The sequence below is a fragment of the Aulonocara stuartgranti genome (assembly GCF_965226115.1).
Source record: "Aulonocara stuartgranti genome assembly, chromosome: 1".
In the NCBI taxonomy this organism is placed as follows: Eukaryota; Metazoa; Chordata; class Actinopteri; order Cichliformes; family Cichlidae; genus Aulonocara; species Aulonocara stuartgranti.
This window is the reverse complement of record NC_138939.1, coordinates 13,043,177-13,063,843: the sequence shown is the minus strand read 5'-3', so window position 1 is coordinate 13,063,843 and position 20,667 is coordinate 13,043,177. Positions and strand designations below refer to the sequence as shown.

Here is a 20,667-nt window from a genome sequence, read left to right as displayed (position 1 = left end):
ACTTGTTCAAAGTTGAATACAAGTAATGAATGTTGAGGCATGAAAACCATTAACTTTAAAAACTGCTAATGCATTAAACATTTTGAAAGAATATGTGTATTTGTTGAATAGAGATCTCTGTAAGGACTTCTTTAGTTTCATGTCACAATTAATGTATATTCAAACAGGTAAACGAATAAATGACTCACTCGCACATTCTTCTCACTTGTACAATCGATTCACCCACACATTTTCTCTCTGTGCATGCAGCTCCACACATTGCTGTTATCTGTGCCTTTCCCTCACTGTCTCTGCTTATCCTCTCTGTGACAGTGCATTATTGTTTGTAAATCTGATGATGAAAGTGTGTTCTAGCAGAAACACATTTGATTTTCATTTTCATCACTGGTAGTGGCAGCTTACTGCTACTGAATACAAACAGTAACGGCATGCTGAGAAAGATTTAGCAGCAATCTGTGAAGATCAAAGAATTATTCTGAAGGAGATTTATTGTATGGCAATTTATCAAGTAAGTACAAACCAGATTCCTGCTGGGTTTGGAAATGACTTTTAAGTTGCCTTCTCTGACCTGAGATATATATATTCTCTAGTCACTAACTACTGCAAAGCAAGTACTGTAAGTTATCAATTCCCTTTAGGAATGAGAAATGAGGGCAAGCGTGGCAAATGCTTGGTTGAAAAAATTTGATAGCTAAATTATGCATCGTCACATATGGCTGTACTGAATCTCAGTCTAACTGAGGTAGAAATGGTTAATGATTGGCCTGAAGGGAGCCTGCATGACTGAATGTATAAGGACATAGACTGTTTCTAAAGCAACAAATGGCAGTGGTCTGCATGCCCTTGTTTTGTGAGGTGTATTTTTGTTTGGGCACACTGCTTATTCGTAGCGGCCATGGTTCAGGGGATTGGAAGCACATCTGTAACCGGAAGGTTGCCGGTTCGATCCCCTAGCTCTTTCTGTCCTAGTCGTTGTGTCCTTGGGCAAGACACTTTACCCTACCGCCTACTGGTGTTGGCCAGAGGGGCCGATGGCACGATATGGCAGCCTCGCTTCTGTCAGTCTGCCCCAGGGCAGCTGTGGCTACAACTGTGGTTTGCCTGCACCAGTGTGTGAATGTGAGAGTGAATGAATAGTGGAATTGTAAAGCGCTTTGGATGCCTAGAAAAGCGCTATATAAATGCAATCCATTATCATTCAGTACCACAGTCCAAAAAGAAAATGATGTACGTGGCACTGAAGCACAAACTAGTAAAAGCAATCCCATCTGGATGACTGGACTACCAACCAATCTATCAGTCTGATCTCAGTCATTGTTAGGTTACGCAACAATGATTATGGCCAAGCATTAGACCCTTTATTAATCACATACAAAGAAAGCTTGTCACTGGGACCTTAAAATATTAATGAGAATCTTCCTCTCTCTCTGAGTCAAAAGCACACCATAGCTCTATGCTGGCTCACCGACTCTCTCACAGGTGCTATCAAATGACAGACCAGCTGACCAGGCTACAGTGACAGCTCTTGTCTTCTTGCTTCAACAAACTGATTGACAGTCTTCTCGCGGGACAGTCCGTGTGACAATCTACTCATCCAAACATGTAAACTGACACCCTGAATCCAGTGTCTGTTCCCTACAACCAGCAGATGTTTGAGGTGCAAGCCTGAACACTTACGTTTTTTATAGTCAAATAACATACAACGATTCTAGTACATAATAGGCAGGTGCTGAGATCTTTGGGAAAGCAATGAATGATCCCATTTTTCACCAACTCCCTGATGTGTCAGGTTTATATTATTAGAGAGTATTTGAATTTTTAGCCAGAGTGTTGATCCTTGCACAAGCTATGTGGAAAATATATATTTCTTTCAGCAGAGGAAAATTCCCACCAACTGCTGAATTTAGAAAGTTGGGTTCAGCCTTTTTTTCCATTTCATGTTTATTTTCAATCATGTAGGCTTCACGAGTTGACATCTAGACTGTGGTTGGTACAGTGGGAACTAGATAATGTAAAGTATAAGTTTAGGAATGCATGGCAAGCATTGTGTTAACAATAAATCAGTCCTGAGCTACGGGAATTTAATACTCAGGCAAAGGCATTATTTCTTGTATTTTGCTCAGCTTATGCTCTGTAAAAGTCATTTTGGCTTTTTTGCCACAAGATCTCAGTACAAAAAAAAGGAAAACTGGAAAAAAAAAAAACAAAAAAACAATCAACACACACACCACTAAGCTTTTTAGTAGTAAATATCTTTATAACATTTCTTAACGTTGAGTAGCAGGAAGAGTTACCTTTACAACTGGATGGCCACCGGATGCTGCTTTGATGGCCCCTCGGCTGCCTTCAGTCTCATAGTGTGCTCTGTGGTGGGCTTTGGGTTGTACCTCTATCTTCAGTTCATACTGGCCAAACTGGCTTGGCAGCGGCCAATCTAGAGGAGGCAGTGAAGAGGTCCTGAGGAGGAAAGGGAATACCACGAGCATGCACATGCACACCCACACAGAGAGACAGAGACATGAAAGCTTTGGTAAGAGTTGTGTTGTTCAAAATATCCAAAAGCTTAAGCCTTAAGAGGGCACGGTCTTATTATGTTATTTAAATGTAGATAAATCATTTTAACAGTCATAAAAGGTCAAGCAGCACAATCTAAAGGTAATGACTGATGACAGCAATCTGTCTTAAAGATGCCTTTAAACATTCAAAGGCTGAAAAAGTGGTAATCCCCTTTCATGGGCTGAAATGGTGCAACAGGTACAAAATGGGGGTATAAAATGCAGTGTGCTTAGCCCCATCAGACAGTGAATCACTGGAATACCCACATGTATGAATCCTGTTCTTAAACGTAACACTTGTTATAGGTCAAGTTAAGCCTTAAACGGTGAATCATTTCCTAAGAGGGACTTTTTTTGTCTGAGTCTTTACTCGTTTACTGTGTGGGTCAGTGAATAGGTGGTAGGACAAGAGTGTGTGTCAGACGGTGCATATTAATCTGTGTGTGGGTCTGTGTGCATACTGTAGAAGTATATATTTTATGTGCTGCAAACTGCATGGGCTAGCATTGTGTGTGCTTTTCCTCGGGGCCTCTTTTTGTTATCTGTGTAGGCCACAATCATATTTGAACAGCTGCACTCGAAAACAAAACACTCAATGGCCTTCTCCACAGAGAAACTAGGTCTCTCCACTTGAGTGCATTACAGCAGTTTATCCCCAAAACATTTTGTAAACACTATGAGCCATTAATATCAACAAAGCCATGGCCTATTCATTAATTTTATTTTATTTGTCTATTACTGCACGTATTGTTTTTGATTATTATTTATTTCAATTTTTTAAGAACATTAAATAAAAATAACGACTTGAGAGTAGAGAGCCACGTTCCCAAACACATTTTGACATATGGACAAAAAACCCGATCATTTTTGTCTTGAATTGGTGCAAGCCACACTTCAATCCATTGCCACACCTTGAACTGTTCGTGTGTCATGTTATTTTTTCTTTCACTAGTACAACACACGTATTCGGATGCATGTGAATACATGCAGCTGTGCATTAAAGGACTGAATCCATTATTGTCTCAGTACTTTAGACAATTATAGGTGTAAGTTTTATATATGATCTGTGCCCGAGTACTGACCACTGTAAGCTCTTTGTGCAGTGCCCTATTTTAGAAGGTACAGCCTTCGAGCATCAAAATTTACTCTAAACGGTATGACAGAATTTTGACAGCCCAAATAATTTCAGAGGAAAGTTTGTAAAGTTTTAGCCAGTATAGCCGACTCACTTTTCCATTTTGAGAGGCCTCTTACGAGCAGTCTGATCAAACTGAATTAAAGACATGTGAGTCAGTCTTTCAGTGGAGCCGTTTCACTTCTTAAACTACCAAACAACATAAAACCACAAGGAATACTTATTTTTAGAATGAAAAGGCAAGTCTCGGATATTATATAAATGTTTTTTTCCAGCTAACCGAAGCTTTTGATTTCACACCAACTAGCTATACTATACAGGTTCTCCTACCACTTTAAAATGTAACTTCTTACACAAAGATGTGCCAATCATATGTATGGTGCAATGTTGCACATGGAAATACTCTGACACTTTCAGCAATGCTTGATTTTGTTTACTTATTTTTCTTTCTCCTTCCTCCCTGTCTTTCTATAGGTTATTTTGTCTTGGTGCCATTATAAATTTAAAAAAATAAACAAATAAATTGTAGCACTATGTAAATTCCAAAATCATCAGTTTGCCAATCTCAGTAATTTAACTTTTCAAACTAGAATTTGACTGAGAGCATGGAACAATATCGAAGCTCCCACACAATGTAACAGACGCATCCCAACCCTTATGTTTTCCTCCTAGTAGCCATGACATAACCACCGACGTAGTGTGGGTTTGCATGGCTGCTATGGTGACAGGAGCAGAAGAGGACAGAGGAAATATGAGCTTGTGACGAGGCAGGGCAGTGGCCTCTGTTCTGACATAGCATAACCTTTCTCAAATGTCGAAGCCATAGTGTAGGTGCTCCTCACCCAATAACATTCCCACAACCTAGTCTTCACTATAGCCTCCATGGTCCCACTTTCATCCTTTCCATATAATGAGGTATTCTTGCCATCCACACAAGCTGCAAAAATTGCAAGGTCTAATAACATTTTATTTGCAAGTTCTTACTTTAATTCAGCACATCTTAATGGGCTTGTCCACTATTTAGCAGCAAGTATAAAATGCATGATCTTCAAACAATAATGCCATTTCCGCTGATCCCTTAATTTAAAAAAATAAATAAATAAATTATGTGAGAGTTCCATTACTCTTTTTCATATTTGTCCTTTGTTACTTTCACTTTTTGTTAAAAAAAAAATCTAATCTAAGCTAGTGCTGTTGCTGTTTACTGGGAGGAGCTGCACACAAAACATTTATCACTAAGTAAAATGGACCTTTTGCTTAAAATAAAGCTTACGTTACAAATGACATCAATTTGTCACTGCAGACAGCTCAGGAAGTAGAGCATGACAAAATTCTTTGTAAGAGCAAGTGTCAACTCCCCGCTAATTTTTCATTCCATGTGGGACATCTGTTCAAAACACTGCTACTGACCGAGATGTTTATGTATGCAAGCAACTTAACATGAGTATTGCAAAACACAAACAGTGAGAAGTTTCATCTGAAGTTTCTGTGTATGCCAATATCTATCTGCCAGCATCTACTAGCTTAAATAAGAAAGGCATGGTTAAAAAAAAAATGCTTGAAGTTAATTCATTTAAACAATCAAATCTCTGTTTCTGATTAGAGTTTTTACTTCTGACTATATATATAACCAAACTAAAATCTTAACTTTGATTAGGCAAAAACTTCAAGTGTTAAGGCAGAACACAAAAGAACTGGGAAAATGCTTTTTTCACGTCCAAAGAAATAAAAACAACAAACAAAAACAAAACAAAACTACCTCTATACCACTACCTCCATGGATGGACTTTATACTGACAATGTTTTATATTGCTAATGAGTTTTCATTTTTATTGCCCAGTTCTAATTGAAATCTTTCTTTTAACTTTTAAATTGACCATAAAGTCTTCAATCATGAAGGCTAATGACATATGTGACTAGCAACCAGCCATTTGTTGACAACTGCTGCTGCCCTCGCTACTCGGTGCCAGAAATCCCAGTTGGTTAAATGTACATTCTTATTTTATTAACTTACAACTGTAGTACAAAGTGGTACAAAGATATTAAAGTGCTACTGGCTATTACCCGGGGCTGCAATTCTGACAGACGGCTATGTCTCAGTCTATCCTCCTGCAAATTCAAGTTGTAAACAAGCGAGTGGGAAAGTAAACCGAATATAAACCGAAGTGATATTCTGCACCAGTTTGTATACACTAGCGTGAATGAAATCAAGGGTACTGCTGCTAAGACTGCTAAGGTTAGCCAAACTCTACGAACTAATCTGATACTGTGTGTATTTGCGAGATTATACACGGCACAAAGTGCAGCACATTTTAGTGACATTTAAAACCTTGATCCTTGATAAAGACAGAGCCTGTGACAGGACAATTAACTAACAAAACAAAATGTAAATTTTGACAAAAAATCAACAGGAACTAAAGTTAATTTTTTGCTTCAAGGCATTTATAAAAGTCTTTTTTTCTAGATTTTCTCCCAAGTAAGAGTTGTGTGTGCATTTATACACGTAACACAGAGATAGCCAATAATTACATATAATAAATTATCCCAAGCATGTGCCAATCAGGATCTAAAAGCAAATCGCTCTGTTTACTTTACTTCAGACTTTTGTTTAGTAACTGTCTGATCTGTTTACCAAAGTTTACAAAAATCTGTATGGAAACATTTTACTTAAATAACTAGCATATCAATTACCAAACTATATCCCCACCCGTTAATAAGAATCTGACATGTTAACTCATATGTTGTAAAATTTCACTGCGTACCTAATTACCGTGGCTAATTTCATCAACATCGTGGCAATGTCTCAGTGGAGCCATGGAGAACATTTACTTACCTGTGTCTGCATTAATTTGTCCCTTTCACAGATTGATGTAGCCTTTAATGTCACAAATCCCATGTCTGAAAAGACCTTTAGAAGGTCAAAGTGCAAAAATCTAATTGTGACTCATCATAAATCTGACCCTATTATTGTCTGGATAGTGTTATGGCTAAGTGAGCAAGCATTTGTGTTATGTCTATGGATGTCTCTGTGTGTGTATTTGTGTGTACCCCTCATGCCATATGTGCCCTGTGCTGATTTACAGTGCTAGGGGCCAGTATACATAAACAAGGCCATGTCTTCATCTGCTACACACATTGGAGAACAGACAGGACACTTCGCCTCATATTTCTGTGTATGTTGGTAGGTTTTTGAATACATGCTGCGTTTCCTTACACGCACACAGTGCTAATATATAACTCAAAGTTCCCTCATTATGGCCCATACTGATCTACAGAGTGCCATCCTATTATTCATATACCATGCACCATGATTCAAATTTGCTGCACTGTAGAGTTTACAGTTCTCACCTAGATCAAAAAAGGTTTTGAAATTTTATGACAGCTCACAACACTCATAAAAACATTCACCGCTCAGGTCTGTGGACTAACCTTGGCCTACTAAGTGTTTTTGAGACTGACAATGTGCTGTTTTACAAAGTGGTGATCAAATTAATAATTCACAAAATGGTGATGAAGGGACTGCTATCGCCACATCACATGGCAATTCTGGATGTCATCCACAAATAATCTCTTATTCTAATACTAATGACATATGTACAATTGAGTACCTTGGTCAAATCTTTTGTAAAAGCCACAAAAGACATCTTAGCAGATCACATTTTTATATGACTTTTAACACCAAAACAGTCCATACTGCATTCAATTGCATCGACAGAAATGCAAGAAAGGCATACACATGCCTCTCACGTATATCTGTCAGTTTCTGTTCTTGCTAGAGAATGTATTTTATTTAAGCATATCCTATTCTAGTTTGCTGTGGTCTTGATTTATAACTAATATTTGCTATTACAAATCCTACACCACAGAGAGAGGGGCAAAGAGACTCTGCTAATAGCAATAATAACACAAAGTCTTAAATGTTCAAAAGTATTTCTACAATACACTGAGGATGAAATTGCTTGTTCCCATAAGTCCAACAACTCCTTTGGACACAGAAAATACTGAGAATGTGTAGAGTGGCTCTGTCAGAATTAGGCCAAGTCTAAATGTTTAAAAAAATCACTCTTGTTCATAAAATGTCAAAAAATGTTAAGAAAGGTAATACAGTTTCTTAAGTGTCATTATTATCCAGTCCATGGCAGCAGTATTCCTTACATGTATAGACACTACCCAAAAGTTAGTGTTCTGCCAGGAAAAACCCTGGTGTCCCATGTCTGGAAAGTGTCTTTTCTTTTAAACAAATAGTAAGTAAAACATAAGGATATTATAAAATAAACTTCTTTTAACAATATGGAGAATTACCCCTTGCTCTCAACTGATTTTTTTTCCCCAGACAGTTTATCTCCCACTGACTCTTCCACAGCATTTGAATACATTTGAATATAAATTGTTATGCGACAATCCTTCACTTCTTCCTGCTTTCACTCCTTTAACATTAACATATTTACCTGAATATAGGTGTATGACCAGGCTTGGGTTTATTCCATGAGAAGTGCGAGGGCACCGAGAGGAACTGTTCAGCAGGCCCATCCTTCTTCAAGCTGTGCAAGGCCTCGTCTGAAGGGGAGTCTAGATTAGGAGACATATTTCCCTGGTCATCTAGTCCCAGTTCCCCTTTCCCGGTCTGCATAGTTGTTCTGTCCTGTGAGGTCTTTCTGGTCTTGGAAGGGATGTCTGCCTCTGATGGGCAGCACTGAAATGGTGACATGCCTACAGAAGGACTGCCAACCCAAGTGTCCTCTGTCACGCTGCCCCTAGGTGAAGGTCCCGGCGTGGGTGTGGGTGAGTGATGGGGAGATAAAGAGCCAGGATAGCAAATATCAGCGCTAGAGTGACGCCTCTTCCCACAGGGTGAGGTGGGACGTGAGGAAGGCCTGGAAGGTGGACGTGGGCTGAGCCAGTTCTCATCAGTGACACTGGTGCGCGGCGAGTGGCAGGGCGACTGTCTAGGAGACAAGCTGATGGAGTGGGACTGGTGCACAAATGTGGGCTGGTGGTGCTGCCAGTGGGGCAGCTCCTCCATAACTCCACCTCCACCAGTTTGAGGAGAGGGACAGCCTGGGGAAGTGAGAGGGGAGCCCAGGTTAAAGCGGGCTGCTGCTTCATTCAGCTCTGAGTCAACATCATCATAGACATGTGAAAATGATTCACAAGAGGAGGCATCAGAGAACCAGCTCCTAGATGAGAGGCTGCTGCATGGACTAGGGCTGAGAGAAGAATCCCGGTAGGAGTGATCCAGTGGCAAATACAGGTGGTCCCTGGACAAGGGCCTGTCACTATGGTAGTCCCCATCAGGGCCATTGGCCCTTAGATCCTCCTGGTTAGTATCCATCTCCTGCGGGCAGCTTGGGGAGATAGATGTGATCTGGATACTTGGGCACTCAAAGGCCTTTGGTGCCTCCACAGGAGCAGAAGGCAGCATGGGGGAGGTACCATACTTAGAGTCTTGTGTATCATAGCTTGGGGGCTCAGATCCTGGTTTTTGTGTCTGAAGGCGTGAAGTGTTGATGATCGGGGAGTGAGATGGCATGCCATGGCGAGGCAAGCTCATAGACTGGTGGTTAGTGACCACAGACTGGGGCTGGCCCACATTCAAGATATAAAATGATGTGTTGTCATCAGGCTCCAGATCTATGAGAAGAAAGGAAGAGAAGATTAGGATATAGCAATGTGTCTATTGGGTTTTCCCCTACACGTTCCTGAGTACGACTTAACTAGGTCGACCAAACTGACCAATCTCAGGCTATAGCACTAAAACTAAAATGTCAAAATTAAAGGAACCAAGACACTGTGAGAATTTTTGATGTTTGAATATCTGCTATAGGCTTCCTGGTCTGTTACATTTAAAAGGAATAAAAAGAGACGCAATGTGTCCACTGTCTGACCATACAGTTCTCCTAGTACTAGTAAGTGTATTTAGCTTGTTCCACTCTTGTTTTCAAATAACTATTCATTACACAAGGAATACACACAAACCTCTTATGGTCAGTCAAATTTAAAAAATGAGGTTATGTGTTAATTTTTGTGGTTGTCTCCCGAGCTTGTGCTTGAGTCCAGTTTCAGGAAATTAGATGCCAGGGTGTTGCTGGGTAGCAGACAGTCATACAGGCATCATTCCAAGAGGGATAACCGATGAACAGCACTACTCAGGAAACAAGTTCACACAACGGTGCGTGCTGTCGGCTGTCATCACAACTAGTGCCGGCAGGCTATTTATACCAAAGGTCATCCGGCACAGCCAGCATATGCACACACACACACAAACACAACCACACACAAACAAATAGATGAGAGCCAATTGTGTGCATTGGCACTATTTCGTTGGAGTTTATTGATAAACTTCCATTGCTATGCTCTACTGCTGCCTTTGGAGTATCCCCCAAATCCCTCTTAGTGTTTCACATGTGTTGCATTTGCAGAGATACTGTCACATATAAAAACCTTCACTGGCCTCATTTGCAAAGTTTCTGCTTATGACACTTGTGTCTTCTAACAGTCAACCAAAAATTACTCAATGACAAGTCTTAGTCAAACAAGGTTTTGAATTGATGGCTGGATGCAAGACAAAAAAGACCATACTAAAAACGATGACACTCAGTCTTAATGTTTAAATTGCTGGTCCTTCTTGTTATTAGATCCTAATTTAGTTTGACAGGCAGGAAAGCCAAAGTCCTGGGTCATTTTGAGAAGATGACCACAAGAATTTGAAATCTAACCTCCAAACACATATGCATCATCTACCAACCTCAAGCGTGGTTGAAAGACATGGCCCTTCCATCTAACTTTACATGAACAGTCGCAACACTTCATGTGGCGACACATTCAAAATCCTTACTGCTTTTGCGGGTGCTGCTGGCTTGCTTCATTTGTACTTGTAAAAATACATATTTTAAGGGCTTCTTATTACCTGTCGATTACTTGCTTGAACTAACTTCTATAAGTCAACTATGAAACTTATTTGCCATGGTCAAAGACAGAAAAGGCAAGTTCAAAACTTAAACTTATATTTATATACTATATTTTACCACACAAAAAAAAAGTTTTACAAAAAGTACATATTCAATGGAGATTAGCAAATTAAAACAATGTAGACATCATGTAACATCAGACTTTCTGTAAAGCCTTCATTCTATGATGAATATAAGGTCTACTCTAGTGTAAAAGTAAAAACATAAAAAAAAAAAGATTTACATCACTTAAAGAACTGCAAAACATTCAAATATGACATCAATGAGTAAGCTTAGCTAAAACCACACTGTAGCCTGTACAGGATAAGGTTGTGAAATCATTGCAAAACACTTCCCCATATTCCCTGAACGTACCTACCCATCTAAAAATACAGCTTTCTTAAATTTGAAACAGGAATCAAGGCTATAACAAAACTTAAATCTTTGTTAAATTGTCAAACACAGATAGAACGATCTGAAATTGGGGCTTCTCATAAATATTTCCTCTCTAAGTGATGGACTGATAACAGCGGTATGACAGGTTTGTCAAATCAGATGTCAAGGCCAGTTTTGAATAAGTTCATAAAAAGCAAAATAATTTTGGAAAGAGAGTATGTATCCAGGATTTTGCCTGCCATCTGTGTCCAACAGCAACAAAAGTGGCGGCAGCAGCAAGCCTGTTATTTATAGCTGCTCAGCTTCTCACTGGCCCTGCCTGCTTGTCACAAGACCCAGCAGTGTATCCTCTGACGACAACATCTGACTGACAGAGAGCAAGAGAAGGACAGAAGAAGAAGAAGAAGAAGAAGAAGAAGAAGAAGAAAGCTGTTCTAATTTGAATAAGTGTATCCTCTGATTCTGAACCTCAACTGGGAAATGACAGACTACAGAAACTTATAAACATGTAACTTTGGTGACTGCAGTTTGTTCTTCTGTCTGGGCTGCAAAAATGTTCAACTATGCACAGTCATGATGATTAGTGTAAATACAAAAGTATATTTGTTTCTTCCAATCTCAACTAACACTTGCATATTAAAATATTTACATTTATTCTGATGCTTTTACCTTAGCTTGGAAGACTTGCATGGTCTTTGTGTATGTGGTACTTTTGTGGAATTATGGGTGCATTATTAATGTATGTTACTACTTCTTATTGAACTGCTGCATATATTGTCCAGGACAATCTTGCAAGAGTGTTTTTTATTCTCAAATATTTGCACTGTACAATTGTAAAATTACAGAGAAATAGGAGAAGGTAGGAGTAGATTTATAAATATCAGTGCAATGTAGCACTCAGTCATGTTTAGAGTAGAGTATCATTTGAGTTAACTGTCGTAATAAACAAAAAATTTTAAAAGAGAAGGACAGGAAAGAAGGTACCAAATGGAAAGAAGAGAATAGTAAAAAAACATACTTTCCTCTTGCTTCTCTGAGGAGGTGCTGTTGCTTAACACCATACAGGCCAGGAAAGGAAAATGTAACATTGCACTCAAATAATGTAGTAGTATTCTCCTGCCATAACAAGAACATAAGCTATCGCCACAAATCAGGAAATTAGTTTTTGCAGTTGGTAAGGCTATGCTAAATGCTAAAGGGCTTGGTTATACTAGCAATTGCTAAATTGCTACATAACAGTCACAGAAGTTATAAACTGACTGCTAATATGAATCCTCTAGTTTTCTTGTCTGGGTTTTGCAAATAACACAAGCTAATGAACTAATTTTAAAAATAGGGTCAGCCATTTCCAGAGGCTGAATGGTAATCAGCTGCTGTCTTTGTGCTACTCACACAAATTATGAGAAACTGTGTGAACTTTGCCACAAAATGTGCCCACAAGTCTGACATTATACCAACTTAACCTTTTACTGTGCCCAAATTACTACAACTATAAATTACATGAAGAGTTTTTTGTTTGTTTGTTTTTTTGTTAAACTTGGAGGCTAAGCTGGTTTATTACTATAAAGACAATGGAAGTTATCTGATAAAGATAAGGTGACTTTTAAATAAAAAGACTTCTAGATAAACCAAAGTAGGCAGAAATGTACTTTAATGCTCCTTCAACATAATTTAATTATGTAATAAAGAAATCATAATTATTAATAATGCAATTATGTTCATCCAAACATAATTACTTTGTTTGGATCTTGTTTATATTCAAGACACTTAAAAAACACTGTGAGGGAGTCTTGGATTTTTCATTAGATGCCTGAGTTGGCCTGGTGAAAGTAATGAGAGCAACTTGTCTCTAGAAAAGTCCATGGCTCAGTCTCCTCAGATGACAAATGAGAAATCCCTCTGCCAGGTAGTCCTACCGTATCAGTGGTGTAACAATTCGTCAACTTCAGTTATAGAACTGTTACACCACAGTTGTTCAAAGTTTAAATTTATATCTTTTAATGGTGATTATCATATTAGTTCTTCTCTGTGTTTTATAGTAGCTTATTTATTATTATATTGCAGGTAAAAATTAGGTAAGAAAGTTTATCAACTGTTACACTTCTGTGTATTTTTATTCACCTCAATAGACTGTGAAAAAAAATAGGTAGCAGATGAGGGTCAGATCGGGGGCGACAACGTTACCTGGCTCACAGCCCTTTCCTTGCTTTGAGTTAAGATTAGCCTGCTACCTAAAACCTTCCAGTGCAAGGAAACTGGTGTGCGGTGGGGAACCCCCTTGTCAGAGCCAAACCCCAGTCATTTAAGGGGAGTAGGACAGGGTGGGGCAGGAGAGGGCAGGAGAGGAGACCAGAGGAGAAGAGAGGAGCAGGACAGTAGTAGCATTGTTGTTTTATCAATGGTACTGGTTGTAAAGCCTCTGCCTTGTTCCTGAAAGCCCTGTGCGTCACAAACTCCTCAAGTGTCCATACATTAGACAGCCAATCTGGTTAAATAAAGATCTCTAAGAGGCTTTGCTGTACCTAAGCTAATAATAGCTCCACCTCACTGTGAGATCTTTCAGTGAAGCATGGAATGGTGGATGTTTTTGACACACCACCAAGGCCACTGTGTTTTTACAGTAACCACAGAGAGCAGCCTGATCCACTGGCAATAGTGGTATTCGCTCCTTGACAGGAAGCTCAACGGGCCTCTGGCTGACCGTCACACTGCATGGGGATTCTCACTTGGGGGATAATCCGCAGAGACTTTGTCCCTCCCGCCTCCTGCTTTCACTGCACACAAAGTGTGTCAGGGTCTTGTGACCAGCAGTGACACACAGGCCCACATTCTCAGAAAGTCTAGTTTACTACAGAGAGAGGGAAGGATTTGTCTCCCCCAAAGAAGATGACAAACTCATTGCTGCAAGTCTCTGCTGGTGCGCCCAAGATCTTTCTCTCGACCTCTCTTTGTGCTTATGTGCAAGTCTATGGGTATAAACGAGTGGGTGGTGTATGAATGTGTGTACGTTCCTGTGTGCCTGTGGTTGTGCCTCTGTGCCTTCCTGTGCTTTTTTGCACTTATTGTATGGGTATTTGAGCGATCTTTGCATGTGTTTGTGCGTGTGCACTAATACATATTGTTGTCTTGGGTTACCAACTAGACCCAAAAGCATGTGGTGCTGGAGCAGGAGGGTAATCTAAGCCAGGGTTCCCTTTGTGGTGGGCAAGCAGGTTGATTAGAACAGGCTCTGCTTACATCCCCTGTACAGAGGTCTTTGTGTTTTGCCCAGTATCCACTTTCAGTTCTCCTCAAGAGCTGCTGATCAATGGACCAGAGCAAGTGTGCCAACATGAACTGCACCATATACATCAGTGAAATGATCAAACTTAACCCTGTATAGTAAAAAGTAAAACATCTACATGTACAAAGCTGAAATATTGTTTTAACTGTTTCCTTTTTTTTTCTCCTTTCAACATTTTGGACATCTATCAACTATCTATAATACAGATACATATTATATATCTGATATCAGTCCTTTTTCTCCATGTAATCAACATCTAATACTTCAATGTCAGGAATTTATTAGGCCTAATTTGCTGTGATACCAAAAACGGAGTCAGCAACTAACTGTCAGCAACTTAATGACTGTAACCAGTCGTAAAAAATCAAACACCTTGTTCAGTTTAGGTGAACAATTTACAATGATTTGGCAACAACTATTTTATAAATATTTAAGAAAAATGTAGATTAAACACATTACTTATATTTTTAACTTCTGGGTTCAAACTCATTTTTACTATAATTACCAGAAGAGCTCATAAAAAGTGAATTTAAGGATTTCCTATTGGGTCTTTGAAGAAATCTGCAGTTGGCTGGTTGCCAGCAGTTCTAAACACATCGTCTGTGACGCACTTGCACAATCATATTGTGAGGGCTGGTCTATGCCTATGGCTCCAAACTTTTTTGACTGTGTTTGGGCCAAATCTACTAGACATCTCTCTTTGCGTAGGTTGCTGGGTATGTGTACACATATTATTTATTGAGATGGAGCAAAAGAGAAATGAAGATATTATGAACAATGAGACAGGCTGGATCTATCTGGAGTCATGAAGTCAAATATACGTATAAAGCATAATATTCAGAAAGGAGTCTCACTTTAATGTTGCATCAGCAGAGACGTGCTACTGTCTTATCCTGTAATGTTATGTTAAGATTACATCAAAAAGCCTTCCTTTGCTGTCACAGAAGACTCACCAGCCAGCAGAGGCTTAACAATGGAAGGCTAAGCCAATGTTAACATATGCCGGCAGCTAAATTAAGCTCCTAATTAACAACCTCATGCTGAGATAACATTATGGGATAAACAGAGAGTGCCAAGTAACCACCTGAACTAAATACTCACCACAGTACCAAGATCCACCTCAAACACATCGCTAACTGTGTTTGAGGGACATTTATTTAATACTACAAAAAGCTCTCACTAATGGTTAATACTTAGTGCACCTATTAGATTAATTCATAATGAAATGCTTAATGTAAATTTCATATATAAAACTGATTTATAAGCTATAATTAAAAACTGAAGAACTTAAACAATGCGGTGCTAAAGAAAATTTAACTAGCCAAACATGACAAAAAAGTCTTCATCCAACAACAAAACTAATTAGCCTGTTGCACGTGTAAATCATAATTATGATATACAACTATTATTACAAAAAAAAAAATCAACAAAACAGTCACAGTACCACATTTTTGTCTTTTTTTTTCTAAAACAGCACACTCCCTTCAATATGCAGTTGGGGGTTCTGCTTTCACAAAGCATTGATTTGTTCACCAAATAACAGGGAACACAAGCGGGGGTTAAACCATGGTGAGACAGGTTCACTTTACCTTACTGATGTGTTGTTGCAAGACTAACCCTGCTCAGTGTGACAGGAACCACAGGATCACACATTTTGATGAAAGTGCTTGGCTGAGGAACCAACAGTGCATCTCAACAGAGTGTGTGGGAGTAAGAGTTAGGCGCCAAGTCAGAAACGCGCCTAAACATGACCACCTTGACCTGACCATAGCATCACAGAACTTCAGCTAGTCTTGGATTGCTAACTTCAGTTAGTGCGGTGAGCTATGCTAGATTAATTGCCATTCATCTCCTGTCTTGCATCCTGTACTTGCAGACAGCCTCGTGTGTCTCAGTTTTTTTATTTAAATTTTAATTACGTTTTCAGGTGAAGATCTGCAAAATAAATTTTTAAAAATGTAAGTTTAAAGTGTAATATTTGCATGTTTCTGTAGTCAATAAGTAAAATTCAAGTAATTTCAAATAATGTTCTCAATATTGCCCAAAACGCATAGTAGTTTTGCCCTAAGTGACCAGTTCTGCATGTAATCACCTGTTTTTGAGTAAAGAGGTTCATCCTTTATGTCAAAATGCATGGTCAAAGTTCCCCCTATCCCCCCTTTAATTTCACTGCTCTAAACAACCAGTTTTTTATGTCTATATACATGTAATCACAAAAGCTTGCTGATGATACAGGCACGTATTGGTTTTCAGTGGAGCAGGAAAGCTAGCTGCATGATGGCCTGCAATAACCCAGAGGAGATAACATCAGAGGCTACTGCTAGCAGGGGTGACATTTAAACAATCTGTCAGAGCTGACTGTGCATGTGCCTGAAAAACTCAACTAGGGAGAGGGAGCATGAGAGAAAAAGAGCATGGAAGAGGGAGAAACGAACAGAGCAAGTAAGTGAAAGAGAGACAGAGAAAAGGAGAAAGCACAGGAGGCATAGTGTGTGAGGAGAAATACTGAGCAGATAGAGATGGAAGAGTTGGCATTAGTACACTACACTTGTACAAGGGACTAAATTCTTCAAAGCCAGCTATTTATTTTGTACATGGTTTGTTTCTGGAATATCCAAACACATTCTTAATCTCAAAAGTATCTAAATCTGTAGGCCTTGACCCAACTTAACACATAAGTAAATTACACTACTGCAGCAAAAGAAACATTCTCTTAAGTTCCTCACACAGATAGACGAAATGACATGATAAGAGTGGTGTACCCTCAAAAAAAGGGTCCACCAGCTCTGTTTTGGGGAGACCCTTCTAACATCCATGTTACTCTTTATCATCAGCTTGAAATCAGGCCCAAAAAAAGGAGAAAAACTAGCAGGAAACAATCAAGGAGCAAACAGGAAGACAGCAATTTCCCCTTCAAAAAATACAAATAGAAGTGGTTATATATCCAGATAGAACTCAAAACCTAGAAACCCTTCCTTCACATTTTTTTCAAAGCTCTACAAAGTTAAACCTTTTTTAAATACCAACAAAATTGTGTTTATAGTCATATGCAACCTAAAAAAGACATTTCATGTCAAATGAAAATCACCAGATATAATATTTACACCACACTGTGTGTCAGTGTGTACCACCACCTTTTAACAGTACTATAATAATTCTTCATATGACAGTGTATACACAATTTATTTTAACATAGCAAGAGCCAAATTGTGCTAAGTAAAAATTTTATTATTGATTTTTGGCCTAAGGCACCAGAAGTTTACATAACAACCCGACAAGTTATTATGTGCACATGGTCTGCATTCCATACATCTACATCTAGTAGAGTAAGTATACTCAGCCCATTGGCTGCTTATTGAAAACTTACTCCAGAAGTCTTCTTTTTTTGGTTAGCTTCAAGTCATTTTCTCATTTATGGGAAGTGTTCTACGACTGATAAGTTAATAGTTTGATCATCTGGTCTAGACCTGATCATTAAAAACAGAACAGAAGGACTTAGGAGAAACTGAATTAGTAGAGCTTCCATTACCAGACACTGACAGAAATATGGCTTTGAGGGACAGCCTAAGCTAAAGTGGGATTTAAATCACCCAAATCCTGATCCAGCAAGCCACACCTCATGACAAAAGGGGACAGGAGAAAGACAGAAAATAAATGAAACTAGATGCAGGAGTATGACAGCTTTCTCTCTGGGGTAATGCAGTCTCTGACATGTTGATACAGAGCAGCCAGCGGTAGCTTCAGTTACACTAAATTTAAACAAGACAGATGCCATACATAGTTGCTCATGCCTCGCCCCAGGAAATAAACGTCTCATTCATCACACAAGGTGCTAGGAATCTCTTAAATCAGTAGGGTTGGGGGTCACCCACGTGGTGATCTTACTCTACATGTTGACTTCACATATGACTGATGTTTGACCTCCATTTTCATAGAGATATTATTGCCTTGAGATTAAAAACTGTCACTAACTGAACAAAATACTTGACTTCCTCAGGACTAATAACAACTTTGTTTGACCAAAAAGCTTAAAATAGAAATTAAATATTCAAATATTAAATTATGTCCTAAATAAAAAATCTCAGGCAAAAGAGAAATTAACATAGTAAAGGTGAAAAAATGCAAACAAAAACTAACTGGCAAAATTAGCTGATGAACATTTAAGCTCAGATGAAACCTTTTTCTCCAAGTTAACCAAAAAATGCAATGCCTCCTTCAGTTATCCAGAGAAGCTTAAATATTATTTCTAACAAATATCATGACACTTTTTATTGTGATGACACCTGTTTGAGTGACTTTTAGTCTAGACAAATACACACACTCAAAACACACCTGGGCAGAGTCTGGGAGTGCCGGCACACACTCACCTGACATTGTGGCACACAGCATTCTTCCACTTCTCTCCTCCTTAAGATCGCAAAGTGTTTGAGCAGTAAAAAGTTGAAGGCTGGAGGGACAAGAGGGGTTCTCTTGCTCTAAGTATGGACGAGTCACTAGAACCTGCCGCCTGCCCTCTGCCACTCTCTTTGGGAGCTCAAAATAGTCCACCATGAGAGCGATGTAATTTCAGTCTTTCAGTCTTTCCCACGACAAGGACTGAAAGGATCGTGCTCTTGGTTCACAGAAGCTCAGCAATGACAACAACACAGATAAGGGCAAAAAAGCTGTCTTCACTAGCTGCTCCCAATCTGATCATTTCATTAGGATAAAGATATGACTTGACATATCGTCACATTTAAGCATGACACGCACAATCTTACAGGTACGAAACATGTCACAGCCCATTAACAGAACAAACCTGACTAATCAAAGTGGCTGTGGTGAAGGCTGGTATCTGGAGATTTCATTAGCCTAGTTCAGTCTCTCTGATGTCACTGGTGGTCTCTTTCATATCCTGAGAAAGCAGCGAGAGGCTTTAGTTGTCCTGGTGGCAGGTCTACTATTCTGTGTGCTGGTATGTCAACTACCAGCAAACCACAAAAAAAAACTTCTTTTAATGTGTAAGATAAGAAAACACACAGAAAAACAGCCAGAACATGTGGAATACAAAAAAAAGAAACAAAGAAAAGCTTTACGCAAAGTAAACGAGTCACAAAACTGCTGTTCGTGATCAGCAGCAGCTAGAGAGTGTGTGCCCCTCTCTCCTTTCATTTCATCCAGCCATCTGAAGCCCACATGGCATGTCTGGGCAGACAGCCAGACACCTCCACAGTGGATCTACTACTCTGCCACCCATAAAGGGCACTTCTTCCCTCTGCCTCAGATCACCTCTAACACCCAATGAGGCCACCACATAATCATGACCTACATAACCCAATACTCAATACAATTTTTCTCAATCACCTCACACGACACACTTAACCACAAAAAGGGTAAGCGGTACTTTTTTAAAAAATTTGAGTGAATACTTTAACATACTATAAGATGGGTGGTTTTTATTCTTATACATGAAAAAATATCAACAATATTATCTAACTACTGACATGCTTACTTTATTAGATACTATCGATAAAGTATGTTTTAAGTAATTCTGTGAAACCATCAAATGCAAATCTCTTATATGGCCACTTTCAATTATTTCACAATGGCATTTAGTTTTAGGATACAAAGGAAAAAGTTCTATAACTGACAGGCTGAAAAAATGTCATCTTATTTACCAAGAGACTTATGTCAATCAAATGTGGAGCAATTCTGATACATCTGAGCATTTCTATTACTGCCAAAAAACAGATGGCTGTTAAAATTTTGCCAAAGATTTATACTAAATCACACTGGGCACTGTGTGATTTTCTTTTTGTGTTAGGCACTTTTCTGGTAGCTAACTTGACAGTTAAGTAAACAAGAGAAAAACAATCTTTCTGCTACATTCATCTTCTTTTAAAGGCTCAAGACTCACTTAAAGCAGAAGAAATTGAGACGTGGTTAAAAATCCTCAGTACAAATTATATTTGAGCCATTTGTGACCAACAAATGCTTTTATCAAAGAGTGAAAATCCATCTATCTATACATCAGTTTCCTTCTGCTAATCAAGAGGCACAGTACACCCTGGACAGCACACCAATCTGTCGCATAGCACAGTGAGAAACAATGTTGGTATTGACTTAGAAGCTTGAGAAACACGTTGGTTAGTTAATTAGTTAATTTTCTTAACTATGGCGATTTAATTAAAGTCTTGACAATCAAAAGACGTGAGATAATAATTGTGTGATGTACTCATTTTCAAGGGCAGCTGAAGGCTCCATAAAAGGATCTTACAAACCAGTAGTTGACGTCTTGATGGTTACATCCATCTTTGAACTACAGTTGTGGGCAGGAGTTTGCATACAATTATCATGAGGTTAACGCCATGA

General features: G+C 38.9%; 1 protein-coding gene across 1 annotated transcript in view; it reads right to left on the bottom strand.

The window, feature by feature from the left end:
• nfatc3a (nuclear factor of activated T cells 3a) overlaps positions 1 to 20,667 on the bottom strand; it is a 59,806-nt gene that overhangs the window by 32,716 nt on the left and 6,423 nt on the right. The window contains exons 2-3 of the mRNA XM_082538451.1: positions 8,139 to 9,321; positions 2,295 to 2,457 (exon numbers count right to left, since the gene is read on the bottom strand). Of these exons, the coding sequence (XP_082394577.1) occupies positions 2,295 to 2,457; positions 8,139 to 9,321 (1,346 nt within the window). The remainder of the gene's footprint in view (positions 1 to 2,294; positions 2,458 to 8,138; positions 9,322 to 20,667) is intronic.